At 41.5% G+C, this 21,443-nt stretch overlaps 1 protein-coding gene across 1 annotated transcript in view; it reads right to left on the minus strand.

Moving 5' to 3' along the window:
* The window catches only part of COL4A2 (collagen type IV alpha 2 chain), a 237,402-nt gene that overhangs the window by 58,767 nt on the left and 157,192 nt on the right, over window positions 1–21,443 (minus strand). Inside the window, exons 19-26 of the mRNA XM_075590709.1 lie at window positions 15,631–15,741; window positions 15,383–15,529; window positions 12,298–12,390; window positions 10,289–10,452; window positions 9,322–9,394; window positions 7,106–7,212; window positions 4,652–4,835; window positions 3,285–3,332 (exon numbers count right to left, since the gene is read on the minus strand). Of these exons, the coding sequence (XP_075446824.1) occupies window positions 3,285–3,332; window positions 4,652–4,835; window positions 7,106–7,212; window positions 9,322–9,394; window positions 10,289–10,452; window positions 12,298–12,390; window positions 15,383–15,529; window positions 15,631–15,741 (927 nt within the window). The remainder of the gene's footprint in view (window positions 1–3,284; window positions 3,333–4,651; window positions 4,836–7,105; window positions 7,213–9,321; window positions 9,395–10,288; window positions 10,453–12,297; window positions 12,391–15,382; window positions 15,530–15,630; window positions 15,742–21,443) is intronic.

Consider the following 21,443-nt stretch of genomic DNA (forward strand, 5'->3'; position numbering starts at 1 on the left):
CATTTCCCAACCCACACGAATAAACCTGAAGTCGCATAACCATTCCTTGCTAGACTGGATTCTCTCCTCAAACCCCAGCAGAATCCAATCCTCTGGCATCCTTCCTGATATTTTCAGTGACCATGCAATAGTGTACTGTGTAAGAAAAAGTAAACCGCCCCATTCAAGTCCTAAAGTTCTCCTCACTAGAACATTTAAAAACTTTAACCCACAACAGTTTCTGGATGACCTTACCAACTGCCCATGGCACAGAATCGATTTAATTCCTGACCCTGATTCTGCGCTCGACTATTTCCAATCCGAGTTCTTAAAACTCTGCGATACCCATGCTCCACTACGCAAAATAAGGGTACGGGGGACCCACCTTCTATGGGTTAAACCTGACCTTATAGCACTCTACCAGTTCAGGGATGCCTTGTGGAAAAGCTACAAAGTAACTGGCACTACCAAGGATCTCAATCACTACAGATGCATGCGGAATATGTGCGCAAGGCAAACAATGCATGCAAAAGCACAATATTACTCTGACAATCTCCACCAGAATACATCAAACCCAGCTAACTTATGGAAGGTTATCAACAATATATTCCAGCCTCCTAACCATCAACAACCAAGTAATATCACTAAGGGGGATATTACTCTGACAAACCCCACTGACATTGCAAATGCATTCAATGATTACTTTGTGGGGTGTGCCACTAACTTATTAGCGAAACGCAACCCAAACCACAAACCTGAATCTCATCCTGGGAGTACCCCTACAGTCCCACCCCCTCCCAACACTGCCCACAATTTTCAATTTGGCCCAGTATCTGAAGAGGAGATTATACAAGCACTCCTCAAACTAAAACTAAGCAGCCAATGTGGACCCGACTTACAAAATCTAGGTTCCTACGACTTGGTGCCCCAGCCATTGCCAAACCAATTGCGTCCATAGTCAACTCTATCCTGTCTGCAGGCCATATCCCTAAGACCTGGAAAACTGCCAGAGTTGTCCCAATCTTCAAAAGTTGGGACAAAAACACTGTCTCAAACTACAGGCCAATCTCCCTTCTCCCAATTCTATCCAAAGTCATGGAAAAATGTGTCCACTCCCAATTAAGCGATTTCTATACCAAGACAAATTTCCCTAGCCAATTCCAATCTGGGTTTCGTCCCAAACACTCCACCGTAACTACCCTGCTAAAAGTTTGCAATGAAATCCAGTGTGGAATGGAACGGGGACAACTCACTGGTGCAGTATTCCTAGATTTTGCAAAGGCTTTTGACACAGTTGATCATGCTATCCTGCTTAAACTCCAGAGCTCTGGAATAGGGAAACATGCTTTAAACTGGTTTCAGTCCTACCTATCAGGAAGATCCCAAGATGTGTCCATCTCAGGCTCTAACTCCAACCCCCTGGATATCACCTGTGGTGTCCCGCAAGGCTCTGTTCTGGGGCCCCTACTCTTCTCAGTGTTCATTAATGATCTTCCCACAGCTTGTAAGGAAGCCTCAATACACATGTATGCAGATGACACAATCCTGTATGCACACAGCCATGGCCTCTCTGACCTTCAACACATACTTCAGTCTGACTTTTTGAGACTCGAAAACTGGATTTCCCAAAACAAACTGTTTTTAAACACTGACAAGACTGTAACAATGGTATTTGGGACCAAGACTAAATTTGTAAAGCTTCCAGTGACTGAGCTCCTGATTAGAACCAACACTAACACCACCCTAACACCTGTCACTAGTTTTAAATACCTGGGCTTATGGTTTGACTCCCACTTAACATTCGGGATGCACATTGATACCCTGACAACCAAGACCTATGCCAAACTAGGGGTACTTTACAGGAACAAATCCTCCCTAAGTCTCCTGGTCAGAAAGCATATCGCACAGCAGATGCTAATGTCAATTATTGACTATGGAGACATAGTATATGGCTCGGCTCCTCAAACCCACCTTAGCAAACTTGACACCCTCTACAATTCAATTTGTCGTTTTGTTCTCCAATTCAACTACAACACACATCATTGCAAAATGCTCAAAGAACTAGATTGGTCAACACTAGAGTCTAGGCGCAAAGTTCACCTTTCCTGTCTTGCCTTTAGATTCTTCATGGGCAAGCTACCCAGCTACCTGAACAAGCTCCTCACCCCTACCACTTGCAGCACTTAACACCTGAGATCAGACTCCAAAAGACTATTCATGGTCCCAAGGCTCAACAAAGTATCCGGACGTTCCTCCTTCTCCTTCCGTGCACCCCAAAACTGGAACAACCTACCAGAGACTCTCACATCCACCACCAGTTTAAGTTCTTTCAAATCTAAGGCTGTCTCACATTTTAACCTGGTCTGTAACTGTTTCATACGCTCATAATATATATTTTCTTTAACTGTGCACGCAATGTCTTGTATATAATGTATACCCTGTTCATTTATGTAACTGTACTTGTAACCATGTATTATTTGTTTTACTCTGTGCCCAGGACATACTTGAAAACGAGAGGTAACTCTCAATGTATTACTTCCTGGTAAAATATTTTATAAATAAATATACACATCTAGCAACAACGCCATTGGTTGATTGAACCAAAGACACCTGCACTATACAGGTTGTCTATAATGATCAATCAGTCAAACAACATGATGATCTAAGCATTAGAATATATATTTATACAAACAAAGTTATACACGTAACTGAAAAAGCCTGATGGATGATTCCAAAGCCAGGAGGGAGTTGCTGATTACCTTCAGATTGTTTGTGTGATAAAATCAGGCAGTGTGGATATATGTTATCTGCTACATTGTAAGTAGCCAATGTTCTATTACGTATAAAATTGCCTTTTAGTGCTTCACTATTGTGGCTTCTTTTCATTCTCTTTAGGACTATAAGAAGTTGGAACTTTGTTACCATCTAGGACTTCTTCCGTTTATTGGTTATATTATTCATCAACTACTGGTCAACCTATTTGCACCCTTTATTCATTTTTGTTTTATATATATATTATACACATACACTTAAGATAAGAATATAGGGCCCGGGTGCAAACTGCAAAACTTGGGTAGGAGAAGAGAATGTAGGCACTCACAGAAATCAAAATAGTTAAAAAGTTTGAACCACAAAATAAAATAGCTAAATAAATAACAATCGAAGTTTTGGTCCTAACAGGGACCTTTTTTTTAAGACAATATGGCCATTTATCAATGTGAATTTTCGGCACAAACGGTTGCTCCTGGGTAAATATAATTGACCCCATCTCTATGATATTATATAGTGACAGAACGCCACCTTACCTTGTCTGTCTATTTCATTCGTTTCACTGGCATCATTGTAGCAGTCGCCTGCAATGACATTACACGTCTCATAAAAATGACATGCTATGTGGAGGGGAATCACTTATTCACGCTGGTTCAAGCTGATGAAACTACACATTTATGGACATATCATCTGGTTAATTTATTTTTGAAAGCAGGTGCCCTAGAAAAAAAAATCCCACATAGCAACTCTTACACAGCCCAGTGACAGGCTTTATTCCTCTCTAGTGTCAAGCCATCAGGTTTCTGTATTTCAGATTAAAGTGCGGCTTCGACTGCCACATAAGGGCTGGGACCCGCTGCGCCCGGTGGCGCGGGCGGCTACACGAGCGTTCCCCACCACCAGGGGAATCCTCCCGAGCCGGTCCCAGTCCCCCCTGGCTGCACAGCTCAGTACACGCTGTGACGCGTCAGCCGGCAGGGGATTCAAGAGAATTGTAATCCCAAGCGGCGACGCGTCACGTAGTGTGGCTGTGAGCCAATGAGAAGGGGAGGCTTCGGGGAGCGGGGAGGAGAGTGTGGGAGGAAAGCAGCGATTTTAAATAAACTGCAGCACCAAAGAAGTCCCCCCTGCTCCCTCCCACAGACTCTCTCCTCTTGTGGGGAGCGGTCCCCCTTCCGATTCCCCCCCTGCTCCGATCCCCCGGGCTCCGATTCACCCCCCTGTGTGTATTTGTGAGTGCGTGAGTGGTAGTCTGTGTGTGTGCCTGTCTGTGTGTGTGCCTGTCTGTGTGTGTGCCTGTCTGTGTGTGAGGAGTTGAGGGGCTCAGCGACAGCGGCTGAACGGCTGAACGGCTGAACGGCTGAGGAGTTGAGGAGCTGAACGGCTGACAGGCGGTCCCGCCCCCTCACATCATGGCCGCGCCCCCCCACGTCATGGCCGCGCCCCCCACCCGTTTTGGCCACACACCCCCGCTCGCAAAAATTGGACTGGAAAAAGCCCCAAGTGCCTCGCCACGCGCCACCTGTCTGCAGTGCGGGCGCGTGGTCTGAGGCAGAGGGGACTTAGTAAGATGCATCGACAACTCTAAAAATATAAAAAAAAATTTAAACATGAAGTGTCGCGTTTACTGTATCATTGTTAGCTGTCTCAACTAGTTCTGAGTAAGAAAGCCATGCGAGACATCATTGAGAATGAACCCTTTTGATGCTACTACTGGTCCCACTGATAGCGTGTGTTAAACAAGAGAGTATTGAGTAGATTCATTACATGGCCAAAACCCTTTGGTGTGCACATTTGCTGCTTCCCTGCGGCTGTGAGTGAGCCTGGACATACTGTATGAAAGTGATGTAGCAGACAGCACCGAGTACCAAACAAACAGCAGTGAGGTAATATGACTTCATACCTCGCGGGCCTGGAAGCCCCGGCATTCCTGGGAATCCGCCGAGTCCTGGGTTACCCGGAGTGCCACGAGCACCTCTCGGGCCTGGCAGCGCCAGTCCTGGTGCACCGCTGTCCCCTTGAATGCCTTTAATACCTGTTGGTCCTGGAAACCCAGGGTCACCTGTGAGTCCTTTAAAACCTTCACCCTGTGACAAATGAATGACATATTTAGCTCAATGGACTATCATCCTGTTAACAATGTCACAACATGTTATGCTACAGCTATACAGGATTTCACTTCCCCTTTTTGTTTTAAATATATACATCCTACATTATTTATACCTTTTATATGGTATATTTTGAATGCAAGCTCAACTTGATAACAATGCCTGTACTAGAATTATACAATATAATTCTCTGAAATAAAGACTTTTGTTGCAAATAAAATAACATTTGTAACACTTTGACCAATGGGCTGTGCCAGTCTAGAAATATTACACTGTTGTGTGTAAAGCATTAATCTAGAATAATTAGAAATAATTAAAAATTAATATGTACACATCTAGTAATCCCAGAGACCTGAATATAAATGTTACCATTTTTGCTGTTGTATTCAATTACATTATAAATATGCAGGCAATAGACAGAAATGGATAAATATTTAGTTCCACGGATAAGAAGGTTACATTCCCTTGAAATGAGATAATAGCAATATTATAATAGTTTAGAAAATAACTGACACAATGTTTACTTGTGCAGTATTTATAATACTATCTGCACATTTGACGAATCGACACTGGTACTGGTCTAGTTTTGAGCAAATCAAATACTGTAATTGTGTGCAGTGAATGTAAGTTTCATTGTGTTGTGTTATTGGGCAAGTAAGTATCTCAGTAACCAGTAGGAGTGTGGTGGAGATGGGGGGGGGGAAGGGGAGATGGGGGGTGGGGGGGGGGGCGATGGGGGGTGTGGGGGGGGGGCGATGGAGGGAAGGTGGGGGGAGATAGGGGGGGGGAGAATTTCAGGAAAATAAAAGCAACAACAAAAAAATAGCTAAAAATAATAAAAAGGGACAAAAAAAAACCAAGCAGGTGGTCTCATTTCAACGTCATCTTAAATCTTGTTTAAGTGGCAGGGGCATAGCTATATCTTGATTATGGGGCCAGCACTCTTGGGGGGCCGGCTCTCTCCCCCGTCCTCGCCCCCCTCTCGGCGCACATTGCGAGATGCAGGAAGAAAGCACAGAGGGAAATTATGTTTGGACTGTATTCATATTGTGTGAATCCTGGGCTCAGACCTTCGACCCCCCCCCCTCCCGGGTACTAAGAGGCCACACACCTAAATTGAGTCAGTGTCTCTACCCCTGAGAGAGACAGGTACTCACACAGAGGTGTGCTGGGATCTGACACCTTCTGTCCCCTCCCCTTGGGGAGTGAGGAGTGATACCTTACCCTTGACTCTATTAGAGAGTCAGGGAAGAGCAAGGACTGCCTGGGTGCCCTTGGCCTGGGGTGGATTTCCAGGGACCATCCTGAGGTTGGAGACCTATTTGACTGTGCTGAAGCAGATACATGTTGTGCTACTGTGTATGCAGAGGGACAATAAAATGTTCCAGTTAACTATACTCCTGCCTGGTGTGCAATCTATCAGGGGGAGTGGAAGTAAGTTCTCCTGCAGGGATTGTCTCCACATCCCTGGATCCTGCAGCAGATGGAGGCGCTGTACCATGTGAGATAAAGATCAGTAATCTACCCCAGAAGCCAGTCCTGTCTTCTCCAATGACCACGGCGGAAAGCTCAGCATTCTGTGGACCAGCAGGTAATCAGCACAACACCGCTAGTGGTAGCGTGATCTCCCAGAGGGTGGGGGAAACACCGTTACACTTTACTATGTGGCAGGGGCGTAGCTATAGCAACGGGAGCCCAAGGGCCTGCACTCTTGGGGGGCCCGCTCTCTCCCCCTCCTGCCCCCTGTTGGCAGCACATTGCGGGGCCTAAGATGCAGGAAGGAAGCACAGAGGGAAATCCCTTCCTCTGCAGGTGGGTGGGGCCTAAATCAGGGGGCGGGGCCTCACGTAGTGCAGCGTGGGGCTGGAGCAGCAGCCTGAGAGACAGGCTGGGAAAGGTGAGAGGGAGGGGAAGGGTTAAATCACTGGGGTAAAAACAGACATGCAAAGGGAAGAAGACAGGAAGGAAAAGACACAAAGAGAAAATGAAGTACGAGAGAGAAATACATAAGAGGGAAAATAAAGACATGAGGGGGAGAAAAGAGAGAGGCGTGAGGGGTGGGGGCAAAGAGAGAGAGACATGAGGGGGAGCAAAGAGAGAGACATGAGGGGGCCCTGAAGTTATCTTTGCCCGGGGGCCTGCACACCTCTAGCTGCGCCACTGTTATGTGTAATAATTGATGAATTTATTTTCTAATACATCATACTCCACATGTTCTAATGTAAACACAGAAAATGTTTTTCACTCACAGGGGGACCCGGGAGGCCAGGATTTCCATTTAATCCCGTCGATCCAGTCAAACCTTCATGCCCATCAGCACCGAACATACCAGGGTTACCTAGTTCTCCCTTCACACCTACAAACATTGTAAATAATACAAAATGATTATTAACGTGCATACAAAGTATAATCATTTATAATAGTATATATAAATATTTGTATATGTGTAATATTGTACAATAATAATGTATATGTATGTATTTGTATATGTATGTATTTGTATAGCGTGTAGACATACACACATACGTACATTATAAATTTTAAGTTATGGTGGGTGAAAAAGGCTCCAAGAAACCTCCACCCTTAGTATATAGCAAATAAAAAGATCACTCGTAAGCACATTCACATGTCTTAGACAGGTCTGCACCCCTTTCACCATTACCACCCAGCATACAGTGTTTCCCCATGCAGCAAGGGATTCTGGGAAATGACATGCAAATGAGCACACCATGTCGTCTTTTACCTGAAAACCATTTTTACATGGAACCCTTATAAGCTAATGTTTACTGTTAACACAGCTTTTAAGAACAGCATGGGATTGTATGCAAAGCCAGAGAAACCACTCACAGACTGCTGTTTCAACCTTTTGTGTCTCATCAGTGTGATGTTGGTTGTACTGTCTTTGCAATTTTCAAGGCTGTAGGATTTACCATCACATTTTAAGTTATGGTGGGTGAAAAAGACAACAAGAAACCGCCACAAAGCCTTGGGACTGGGTGGCTGGGGGACGAGAACAATGTCATCTTTCCCCCGATAATTGTAGTTTTTTTTTTTATTATCCCGTTTTCACTTTCACAGAAACTAACATTATCGGTTTTGGTGCACTTTTTCTTAAAGTATTTTAGAACACTCATTTTTTTTAGGGTTATCCTAATGAACACGAATGTAAAGTTTAAATTAACCAAAAGTCACGGGTTACTGACCTCTCTGAAAGGGTTACCGGGACTTCAACACTAGCCGGGCCCTGCTAGAAACCAACTCCCATGAACCCTTGCAGCAAGTTAGTGAAGTCAGAGAGCCCTTATATGGCTAGATTTGCCAAATAAGGGCACAGGCATCACTGAGCTGACTATAAATCCCAGAAGACCTTGCTGTTGCAGTTTCAGACCACGCTGGGACAGCGCTGATGCAAGGAGACTGAGGAAAGCTTAGCTAGTGATTATCACAGCAGGGTTTCCCATTCAAAGCATGAACCCCTGCTGTGATAATCTTAGATGTAGCCAACTTTACTGTCCCGGACGCTGCTGCTTGTGGTTGGGGTACGGTTACCTTACCGCAAGCAGTTGTGGTGCTGAATACAGTAAAGATGGCTACATCTTTATGAAAAATAGTTCATTATTTGGACACCACGATATGTGGTGCTAGCAGGACTAATTAATACAAATGTAAATAAATATATCTAAAAAGAAAAAAGGTACATATATAATTTGAATTCACCAATGTTCTTATTTCATCGAAAACATTTTTTTGATCTCCAGAACTATGGGGGATAGTTCTTCCGCATCCCCCCCACCCCCATTTCCAGCCCTGGGTAGGGGTGCATGTAAGTCTTTCTTTGACAGTGTAGCTCTTAACTGTGTAGTGATACGTACACAATCATCCAAGTATTAGACTATTGCAAGACAACCAAATGTGACATTTATACACACACATTTTAGCTGTTGAAAAATTGGAGGTAGCGTTTTTTTCACTGATTCAGTGTGGACTCAAATTATTTTGGCTTTTCTTGTTATTTGCAGTTACAGTAGGTGAGTTTGTTTTTTTCTTTGCTAGATTATTTTCCCCACACTTCAGTGTTTATACATTGGGCTCGCATGATTCTTGTTCGTTTCAATTTTTTGTTATGCTTATTCCTTTCCTTTTTTAGTCACTCATATATTAATTACATGACATCATTGATTATGTTGCTCAGACTGTTTTTGCATAGAGGGATGGTTTAAAAAAGTGTTTGCTGTTTTGTTAAGAAATCCTGATAAAGGTCTGAATGGGTATCAAAAGAATGATCTTCTATAATATATATTTTTCACATACAAAGAGTGTGCTGTTTCTCCTGCTATACAGTACACACATACACACACTGTATGTGTGTATACACTGTATTTATATACACACACATAAAACAAGTAATAAAGTACAGTAAATAAAAGGAGAAAAGAATGGCTAAACAAACAAAGATAGTGTTTACCTTTTGTTGTAGCAAATACTATGTTACCCTTCAGTCCAGAAGGCCCAGGAAGCCCAAATTCACCTGGAATTCCCTTTTAAAGTAAACAGCAATTATAGAACAGGGTTAATTCATTAGAGCATCATTCCATTACTAATAGGTTTGGCCTAAGGTAAAAGACTCTCTGCTTCTGAGTTAATCAACAGTGACATTCTAGCAGGTGCTTTCAATCTCTACAACTGATGTAACATAAAGAGCAACCCACCAACAGATACAAAGTAAAATCAAGTCAACAAATAATATTACCAATCAGAGCTGATTTCTGCTTTAACTATACGCCCTATGTTCAAGCTTCCCTTCAATGGTCACTATCTCTTAATGAAAACAGTATAGTACGTTTCTACCTTGGAAAGTACTCTCTATAGAATAACAGAACGTTAGCACGTTCCCACACATTGCAATTTAAAAGCATCAATGTACAACCAGTGGAATATGTTTTGGTCTCTGGGAGTTATTTATTAAACTGCCATAGTGCTGATCATCCAAGTATGAGACTAGTGCATGCAATCTTTCATTGGCTTCAATGGGAGTTTCTGTGTGCCCCATATGGCAACATGGTAGTTTAATAGCCCTTATGTATTTTTATTAATTTTTGTGGGGGAACGGTGCACCTCATATATAACATAAAAATTCCTATTGAAAGCAATATGATTTATTTTATTTCATACATGCACGTCCCAAGTAGAAAAAAATATTGTTTCTCAGTTTTATATTCCAGGATATCTTTCAATATATCTTTACTCGTTAACTTTTTTTTATAAACAATATAATATTGTTTTATAGCTGCATAAAATATTGTTAAACACGTTAATAAAATCTGCATTAAATAGTCTCTCTTGAACTTGTATTGTTAAAACAAAATGATGAAATGTTTTGGCTTTTGTGTCGTCGCTATTGATATTATTTTGACTGAAGTGAAGTGTCTCACCTCAGTACCTGGGGCACCTGGCAGCCCACGTACTCCTCTATCACCAGCATCTCCATTCTTGCCAGATACACCAACAACACCAGGAAATCCCACAGGGCCAGGTTCTCCTGCAGGGCCTCTCCCAGACTCATCACCTGCAGTGCACCGGCATTCTCCTTGTTCACCTAAAGATAAGATTAACAGACAGGGTGCAGTGAAGTCAATGACTTTGTAAGATCTGTTCACTTGCCACATGTGGAGCACATACGTATCTTTGCAGATCAATAATTACTGGCTGAGAGATTCCCAATTCCTCACATTTCATTCAAAGCAAGCCAGGATTCCAATAAGATACCCAGCAGCACTGTACAGTACCTCTATAGATTTAATCTTTCATATGCTAAAAGCTTCTGTAGCCATGGCTGATCCAGACTGCCTCTCTGTCTCCTGTAACGTAAGTCCTTAGTAGCTACAGGCTGTGGCAGGCTATCCTAGGGGCTTTGACCCCCCTTATGCTGACTCTTTGAGTGGCAGGAGTGGAGGTGACACAGGGTCTGTGTACAACCAATAATGGTGCAGACCTTGTGCCCTCCCCTTCTGGTGTCTTAGAGAGGAAGTGCTAAATTGTAGTGGAAGGGAGGGAAGGGAGGGGGGGAGGGGGGGAGGGGGGAAGGGAGGGGGGGAGGGAAGGGAGGGGGGGACGGGATGGGGGGGGGAGGGGAGAGGGGGCAAAAAACACTCTGAGTATCAATAAGCCATAATGTATATTTGTTCTTATTTAGCTTAAAATGTCCACTTCCTTCAGTTCAATTGTACCATCCACATTACACACTGACAAGTCTTCGAAGTATATTAGCTATGTGCTGAAATAGTTAATACATTAATTACGATGATATTTCATTATTGTAGGCAACATGTGAACAACTCAATGGGGATATTCTAGAAGCTGTGAGGTGTGCATTTTTCCGTGCGGAAAGAGCTCGGATATGCATGTTTTGCTATTCTCCAAGTCCTTGTCGCGTGTTCAAACTGTGCGGAAAAGGCTTTTTTTTTAGAAGTGGTTTCATTCCGGCTATGCAAATCAAGGCAGAATGACCAAAAAGGGGCAAACTCAATTTTTTCTGCAAACTCACTGGAATTCTGGTAGCTCGCCAAAAAGCTAAACTGGTTCAAATAACTCATATTTTCCTTGCTACCTCATGGGTGGTCAGAGCTCCCTCCAAAGCCTAAAATACGGGTTTTGCTCGGTGGGGTAAAGGAGGGGAATACATTTTATGAAGGTTTGCATTATTTTTAGCACAATTTTTCTCTCTCAAAATCTTAGTACCCAATCTCCACAGTGCTATTACCTTACATTAAAACATTCAGTTTAAAGATGGTCTTAATTGCGCTATAGCCTGCATTTAGACCTGCCATAACTCCAGTAGACTGCTGAGCTCCTGGGCACCGACTCTTTTAACAGTAAGAACAATGAAAAATTATATATAAAAAACAAACAAATACTAATCGTCACATGTCTGAGGTACAGTAACATCAGGTAAAATATCTTCAACTTGGTACATCCGGACTTGACTACCAGAAGAAATTGTCTGGAAATAATATTTTAGGTAAAAATACGCCTGAAGGTACTTTAATGGCCCTGAAATCTTGCACTCTTTTTAACCACTAGTTAGACTACGCTTATAGTGCCGGCGACGCCGACGCGACAGTCAGGCGACGGTCGCTGGAAAATCAAATAGAGATGACTTCCAGCGATCGCGACCAATCCGTTGCGCCGTCGTGTCGCACTTACTATAAGCGCACGTGACGGCGGCAATGCATTTGTTTTGCCGCGACGCTGTGTCGCTGTCACCGTCACCAGCACTATAAGCGCAGCTTTAGCCATTAAAGGTACTGTATCTCTTCTACATTACTTTTGTTTTGTCTATTGTATAACAAAAAGAGTACATAAACGTGAAACAAACACAGACAATAGCAAGATCTTTTTTTCTTACTTTGTATATATGTTCAATCTGAAATGTTATGCTCACCTTGATGTCCCTTTAAACCAAGTAAGCCAGGAAAGCCTCTTGATCCATCCACTCCATTTATCCCATGCGACCCTTTTCGCCCAATAAGTCCACCTACAAGGTATAGGTGTAACAGAGCACGTCAACGAGTTGCAGAAAATGTGGATTGGAACAGAATTCAATGTTGCGTTTGGGGTTTACAGTTTCGCCAATCAGTGCTTGATTCAATGAACAAACAAATATAAAGTCCCCAGCGCTAAAGTCCAAGATACCGTGATCTTTAAGGCAGTCTCTAGTCTTTAAGATGGTAGTTGGGCTCTGGTTTAGATGCTCCAGATGGGATAGATGTCCTTGATGTAGATGGATACACCGTCTGAAATAACAGATAAGCAGACACACCTGATTGCGCAGTGTGTTATAGCAATCAGAGCCCTATCTGAGATGTGAAAGAATCCTACTCACATAATCAACGCCAATATGTTCAGTGGAGAGGATCTGTGCTTGCTCCCCTTCTAATTCGCTCCTCACACGAACCCCACGTGGAGACAGCTTACAGGAGACAGCTTACAGGATACACCCTCTATCTTCAATGGCGTCGGGGATGCGTCCGTTAACGACACCTCCACCAATGTGAGACAGGAATACGTACAAGATAGTGTAGTATGAACAGACCTTTAATGCTTAAAACACTATAAAACGTAATAAAATACACTCACATGGTGCAATAACAGATGGTATTGCTCAATATGCCGTCCGCAGCTTGCATTTCCTAACACCACACCGGAGAGTATCACTGCACACAGACACGCTGTCGACTTGGCGTGTGACGTCAGTGCTTTAGGAAGCTCTCCTTGCGGCAGGACTACAGTGGCTGGGATGGTTCAATGACTAAGCTTAGTCATTGAACCATCCCAGCCACTGTAGTCCTGCCGCAAGGAGAGCTTCCTAAAGCACTGACGTCACACGCCAAGTCGACAGCGTGTCTGTGTGCAGTGATACTCTCCGGTGTGGTGTTAGGAAATGCAAGCTGCGGACGGCATATTGAGCAATACCATCTGTTATTGCACCATGTGAGTGTATTTTATTACGTTTTATAGTGTTTTAAGCATTAAAGGTCTGTTCATACTACACTATCTTGTACGTATTCCTGTCTCACATTGGTGGAGGTGTCGTTAACGGACGCATCCCCGACGCCATTGAAGATAGAGGGTGTATCCTGTAAGCTGTCTCCTGTAAGCTGTCTCCACGTGGGGTTCGTGTGAGGAGCGAATTAGAAGGGGAGCAAGCACAGATCCTCTCCACTGAACATATTGGCGTTGATTATGTGAGTAGGATTCTTTCACATCTCAGATAGGGCTCTGATTGCTGTAACACACTGCGCAATCAGGTGTGTCTGCTTATCTGTTATTTCAGACGGTGTATCCATCTACATCAAGGACATCTATCCCATCTGGAGCATCTAAACCAGAGCCCAACTACCATCTTAAAGACTAGAGACTGCCTTAAAGATCACGGTATCTTGGACTTTAGCGCTGGGGACTTTATATTTGTTTGTTCACTATTTTGTATCAGGTTTTGGAATTACCTGTAATTATTGTCACCTAGCTGCTTTTTTTCTCTTTGTTTATCACAGCATTGTGCAAGTCATTTTATTTTGATGTTGCACGAGCACCTATCGTTGTTTTAGCACAAATTGTTATCACTTAGTTTAGTGTAGGTTAGCGCTTTTGGAGGGGTTAATTTCATTGTTTTGCTCATTTTAGTGCTTGATTCAATGCTTGTGAGCATTTTCTAAAAAAATATATAATAATAATTCTATTGATTCTACAAAAAACTTGTTCTGACAATTCTTTAGCCACCTTCGTAGTGCACCCTACACTCCTTGTTCAGATAATTGTACAAAGAATGTGCACCATTAGTTCCCTTTTTTTTTTTTTTTTTAGTTTTAGGAGATTCTATATCATAGTAATATTAATCTGCATATTTTAAAAGTGTTTTTACAATATTTAAATAATCCCCAATGGACTCCATGTCGCACACATATTTTGAATACCTTGTGTTATCACTCAGTGGTCAGTGATCGGTAATAAAATATTTAGCCAAATCACAAACGTTACTCATCTGTGCTGGAAGATGAAGGGGACGAAGCCCTTAATAAACCAATCCACCGTACTCCTGACATATGTAATATAAAGATCGCTGAAAGCCTGGCGACCGTTTTAATACATGTTACAATTAACTTTTATTTAGATTGTGTATGCAAAATTGGGAAACACATAAGTGAATGGGAAGGTTATCATGTGTAGATGTAGATTTAAGGGTATCCTCTGTAAATGTATATTTGTATCATAATTAACATGAAGTTACCATATTTATGTGTTAGTGGATAAACATATCCTCCAACTGTACCTATGAATCATATGCTTTTCTTTCTTTTTGTGCTCTGTATATGAATACCAGCTGTACCAACTGTATCTATTTCTGCCTACGGTATGTCTGAGAGCGGCGGAAACTCCATTGCCTGCTTCTTACAACCTCTGGTGAAGCTCAAAACCTGAACCTACTGTAATTAGATCAGCTGGGGACCGATGGCAAACTCTTGAAGAACAGATCTGATAAACAATTTTATTAGTTGTAATCATTATTCCTGTTCAGGGTGTGTATAAAATAATATACTCATAGAACGTTTTAATGGCAAAATGTTGTGTATAAGAAGTTGTACAAATTAAGGGCTTGTAGGCATCTCGCACCCTGCACAAACAAGGCACGAAAACATAGCTATTTCCACATGCTAAGTGTTTGAATGTCTTGAGCAATAAAATAAATCAGGGTTATTTTTGTGGGGAGCTCAAAGGAGGTCATGAACCAACTCTCTTTGCATTTCTGTGCCATTTTTAAGGATCAATAAGGGATTACAGTATGACATTACCAGGAATTGGACTGGAATATTAACAGTGAGTGGATAAATATATTTTTCGAACGCATTTCTTTATTTGAAGCTGAATTCTTTATTGTGGTTTAGATATACATAAATTGGTTCTGGCAACTTGTTTTTCAACAAAAACACTGTTGATAAACTCAATAGCATCAATTGATTCTCACTTACCTGGAGTTCCAGGTGGGCCAGGAGGTCCTTGTGGTCCAGGTTGTCCATCCAACCCAGTAGGGCCAGGCTGCAAGGCAGGAAAGCCGGTGTCTCCCTGGAACCCTTTGGGTCCTCTCTCACCATTAAAACCTGGATCACCGGGTCGTCCTAGAAACACAGAGGGAATGTTAATACTAGAGGGAACTAGCAAACAATATAGGATGAAAAACACTTAAACAAATGTGCATATCATGCAAATGAAACTTTACCCGGGAATGGACTTGGTAATCCTTTCTGGCCTGTAAAGCCAGGATCTCCCTGCTCTCCATATTCTCCATCAAGGCCAGGGTTTCCCGGAAACCCATAGTTACCCCGCGAGCCTAACACAAAAGATAAGATAATCAATGACTTAGACAAGAAGATTGTTTCCTTTGTAAAAAAAAAAAAAACCCTGGAGTGAAAACCTCTATTACGTAACCCCTATGTGGTTTGGCTCTTACCTATCTATTCTCTTATTAGATGGCTGCCCAATAACAAATCAGCTGATTTTCTGACACTCTAAGCCTAAATTCATAAGGTGGATTCTCGCTCAATTGAATGAATACATAACATGCATTTGGTTTACCTGTTTTGGTTCCTGGACCTTATAGTCTAACATTTGCTCATCTTCACCCAGTGATTGACCACTCCCTGATACGGAGAAGTACCAATTAGCTAAGACACACAGTAATAATTAATGACTACCTTACTAATGTTTCCACTGTTTTAAACCCCAGATGACCCCTCCACTAGGCATACATGTACGGGAGGCCGGGAGACAGATTTTGGAGTGGAATTGTCTTGAAGACCGGGAGGAGATTTGGGAGGCTCTCTCTAAAACCTCCATATTTCCTACCTAAAGGAAAATGGATACTAACTACTTTATAGATGGCACCTCACTCTGATGACTTGTCAATAATATTCAGCAATGTTTTTTAGTGATCAAACAAGAGCAATATTCCCCATTTGCTTATCCTGCCCCATTATTTCTCCCTATGGAATAATAATTTGTTGAGCCGGACCTCCTCGGAGACCCCTGAGTTGTCTGTCTGAATAAGCCCCTTAATAACATAATTAAGCCTAAAAACAAATGAATAGGTCACATGTCTTTCAGCTACTAGACGCTGAAACAACTTTCTGCCCCATCTCTTTCCCACATAACATTTATTTAGCCAGACAAAATTTTTTTTAGAATTGATTCATACAGCTTTTTTTTTTTTTAATGTAAAACATTCAAATAGGAATGAAATACTCACATACAAAAAATAAACATAATAAAGATCAATGCAGTAACATTTCAGATGCGGTTCCTTTTATCACACGTTTTAATGGAGGCTCGGGAAATGTTTAGAAATATTTTGAACAAACATTGGAACATACTGTTCAATGATGCTTTATATCTGAACGTTCACTTTACATTTTTAAGGCCACGCTTATAGTGTGTGCGATGGATGACATCACCCGTCGCCGCTAGCGAAAGTTGTAATACGCTTTCCGGTCGCAGGTGACCAGGTCTTTGATTGGTTCAGAGGCTGTCACATGTGGCGTTAGCCTCTGAAAAATCAAATTTGACCAGCTTCAAAAATTTGCGCCGCCATTGTCGTTTCCATCGCGGCGCACTTACTATAAGCGCACGCGACATCAGCAATACATTTGTTTTGCTGCGACGTCGTGTCGCCGGCACTATTAGCGCAGCCAAAGAAAGCACAGAATTGAAAACAAAACAAATTCTTAGGAATGATCTGCCTCAACTTTCCAATTGGCTTCCCCCAAAACCAAAAGGTTTTTTACAGCTGCAATAAATGTCAGGCATGTGGTTACTGTGCAACTGAAATGTTACATTTTAAATCAAACACTTCAGGGCAAAACTTCAAAACAATATTTTTCATAATTGCAGATCTTGTTACGTTTTACATAGTTTGAAATGCCCATTTATGTTTCAATATGTAGGTCGCACAAAAAGACCTCTGAAGCTCTGGATTTTAGAACATATCAGGAACATTGAAAAGGGGGTGACGATACATAGGGTTTTATTCAATAAAGTGTGGTAGTGTCATTTCTGCATTAATACACAAAAACTCATGTTGGCTTAAATGAGAGCTTCAGTGGGGTAACGGCAAATCAACACTATCACACCTTATTGAATGAGCCCCATATTGTCTCTAGTCCAGTGTTTTTCAACAGGGGTACAGCGGGAATCCCTCAAAGGTCTCTTCGCATTTTTCGGTTCATTGGAAAATTGGACCAAATACATTATGAATTAAATAGAAATAGCCATATTAGTCCAGTTGTGATAGTCCAAATAAAAAAAGTATCAGCTAATACTGAAGTACTCATTTGCTCTGCACTAACAATAGATATGACAAGCTTTTGAGAGTTCACCTCTCTTCCTCAGGTCAGCAATATTGATTTACAAAGAATGAGCTTAACACAGATATATAAAAAAGAAAAACCAGAGAGTCATCTAAGGCCTCGTTCAAGGTGCCAGAGGCAGGAGTTGGAGGGAGGGCATTCGGGAGGGAGGGCATTCGCGAGGGCGGGCGGCAGTCTGCTGGGCGATGTGTGTTCATCCTCCCCAGCAGACTTTTTCAGGAGTTGAGGGGGCGGGGCTACAGACGGCAGCTTAGGGATCGTTGTTGCAGTCTTGAAATCATTCTCAAGAATGATTTGATTGGCTGCCGAGGTCCCAGTGAAGCTGCTGCAGCTTCAAAAAACAACCTGGCTTGTTTATTGAAATTGTAGCCAGCGTCAACTCCCTACTTCGGAGACAGGGCAGCTGCTACCCTGACAACCACAATTCACTTTAAATACATTGTATCCCACGGCCGCAGGCACGTCAGCACGCCCTCCCTCCGAAGCCTGCACCCTGAACGAGGCCTTAGGCAGATGTGTCCATAACTCCAGCTTCTATCCCACTCATACAACATGAGCTATCACACACAGCCAGGCTATAAGATATCACCCCATATGCTCTGACACTAAAAACAGAAACAGACACCTCACAACCCTGCAAAAAATGTAATTAATACAAAAAGACTGAGAAAGCACTGCTACCAAATAGATTAAAGTACCCACAAAACAAACCTGTATATTACAGGTGGTGCTCCCTGGAGTGAATGTAGACACTATAATCAAGAAGAGAAACTTGCAAGTCCCAAAGAACAGGACTTACAGAAACTCCAAAATGGGGCGCACAAAAGTGGGTACAAAAGATGTATAAATGTTTATTGAACAAGCAAATGAAAAAGGACAAAACAGACTAACTATAATAAAAACAGTAAAAAAAAACATGTAGTGGACCATCTCCTATGAACATTGTAAATGCAGAAATAAGCAATACACAATTGAGTAATACGAAAGCTGATAATATTAAGCTTATAATATACTGTATAAGCTGATACAGCTATTCAAGATCATAGAGAGCCTTCTGAAATATCTTAGTGATTCTATTGAATCAAATACCAAAGCAATAAAAGACACGAATGCCAAGATGCATTTAGTGAACCCCCAGCCGAATTTCAGTTATCGATTACAGGAGAACGGATTGATCAGCAACTTAGCTAATCACTTGTCAGTGTGTAGATTGTATTGATGCACATTTTTTTTTTTAAACGACAGCTTGAACCTCAGCTTTAAAATTCATCTTCCCCAATCCATCCATCTTTGTATTCTGGCAACCACCAAATGTCAGACAGAAGTTAGTCAACAGAAAACTTCCTAACGAACTCAAGGACGCTGTTAATGGCCCAAGACCATGCAAAAACACATGCTGCAAACATATATGCCAAGATCGCACAGCCAGGCACAAACATAGAACATTCAATGTGAAAGGAAAATTCAGCTGCACATCCAGGAATGTGGTGTATATGATTCAATGCATCAAATGTGACCAAAGATGCTACATTGGTTAAACCAACCAAAATCTTCAAACCAGAATGAGCCTACACAGACCATCCAACATCTCCATGAAGAAGGAAGATATTGCCTCGTGGGACACCACTTCTCACAGCCACATCATTCCATAAATTACTTACAAATTCAAATCCTCAATGGAATGTTTAAAAGCACTCAAGGACGGAAAACATTTGAACTTAGAATGATAATACTCTTTGACACTAAAACAAGAGGACTTAATGCTGATATGGGGGGGTTTAACCCACTACCATATTGTGTTGTAATGTTTCTCCAAGTCTCTCTGTGAATTGTACAATTGACCACCCCTAATCCTCCCTGCATCCCCACATGGCTGCACAATGCTGACGGTTGCATGGTCCTGTGTCTCACAGTCCATTTCATCCATTTAGTGCCCTGTCTGTTTATTCCTTCTCTGCATCAACTGCCTTAGATCGCCATCTTGTTTTTCTTTTTTATTTACATCTGTATTATGCTCATGGAATCTTTGTAATCAGTATTGCTGACCAGAAGAGAGAACTCTCAAAAGCCTGTCTTATATTATCAATTGTTAGTCCAAATAAAAAAGGTATTACCTAATACTGTACTGAAGAACTCATTTACTCTGTACCAAAATACATTAGAATTTACAATGCATCTGATTTCAGATGCACTATTAGAGATGGTTGAAGTTCCTTACAATGCACCTGATCTCAGATATGCTATTAGAGTTTGGGTTCCTTAGAAATGCATCTGATTTCTGATGCACTATTAGAGAGGGTTGGGGTTCCTTATAATGCATCTGATCTCAGACGCGCTATTAAATAGGGTTGGGGTTCCTTATAATGTATCTGATCTCAGACACGCAATCAGAGAGGGTTGGGTTTCCTTAGAAATGCATCTGCTCTCAGACACGCTATTAGAGAGGGTTAGGGTTCCTTACAATGCATCTGATCTCAGACGCATTATTACAGAGGGTTAGGGTTCCTTACAATGCTTCTGATCTCAGACACGCCATTAGAGAGGGTTAGGGTTCCTTACAATGCATCTGATCTCAGACACACTATTAGGGAGGGTTAGGGTTCCTTACAATGCATCTGATCTCAGACACACTATTAGAGAGGGTTGGGATTATACATGGCTTCTCCATTTTGGCTTTATTTTTGTTAAATAAATCATGACACGGTGTAATATGTCATGTGCTGTTGTTCATCTGAGGTTGTATTTACCAAATTTTAAGACCTGCTAAGGAACAGATGGTTGTTATTATGTCCTGATATGTAAAACCATAGAATTCAAAGAGGGTGTATTTTCTTTTTAACACAACTGTATATATAAAATATATATACACACATACATTATAATTATACATTTTTGTGAGGGTTATAAATAGAAATATGTTCCAAATACCTGTACAACCTATACAGCCATATTAATTAAAGTACACTTAGATTAAGGTTGTGTAGAAAGCCAGTGCATCAGAAAAAACAAGTCCTGTTTGGCATAATAAACTGAGGTTTAGGATAAACTCCTTCAATGTAAGCATATAGCATAACGAAGCATTTAGTTAGCAAGATTTTTGGCAAATTTTATAATCAATCTCTCAAACATTTTTGGCAAATTTTTGGCCAATTTTCTAACCATTTATTTATTAAATAAATGGTAAGAAAATTGGCCAAAAATGTTTGAGAGAATCTTGCTAACTAAATGCTTTTTCTAAATAATCTTGCTAATTAAGTGTTGAAATATCTGCCAAATGTCTACTAGGGAACCTTCCTAGAAAATCCCTAAAAACTTGATAAAAATATGTTATCTTCTGTTATAGACATTTTCTGAGGTGATTGATTTTCCTCAAGTAAATAATATTCTGCAATAGACTATTGGTCTTTTGAAATCATCATGTTCCTGCTTTGTGAAATTAACATATACCTAATCTTTTCACATTCAAGTGTTTATTGTGCTTTGGAGTATTCAAATGTTGACCTTTCCCCCTACCCTTTGGATAAACCTAAGATCACATATGACCATTATTGATTCCATACTTAGGGGATTCTCCCCTTCTCTTTTTTTATTTTAGGGTTCATTTCTGGTCTATGTGCTTAGTAATCTTAAAGGAAAGAGGGGATAAATGATTAAGTAACATTTAACAATT

Source organism: Ascaphus truei, chromosome 3 (genome assembly GCF_040206685.1).
Source record: "Ascaphus truei isolate aAscTru1 chromosome 3, aAscTru1.hap1, whole genome shotgun sequence".
NCBI classification, from domain to species: domain Eukaryota; kingdom Metazoa; phylum Chordata; class Amphibia; order Anura; family Ascaphidae; genus Ascaphus; species Ascaphus truei.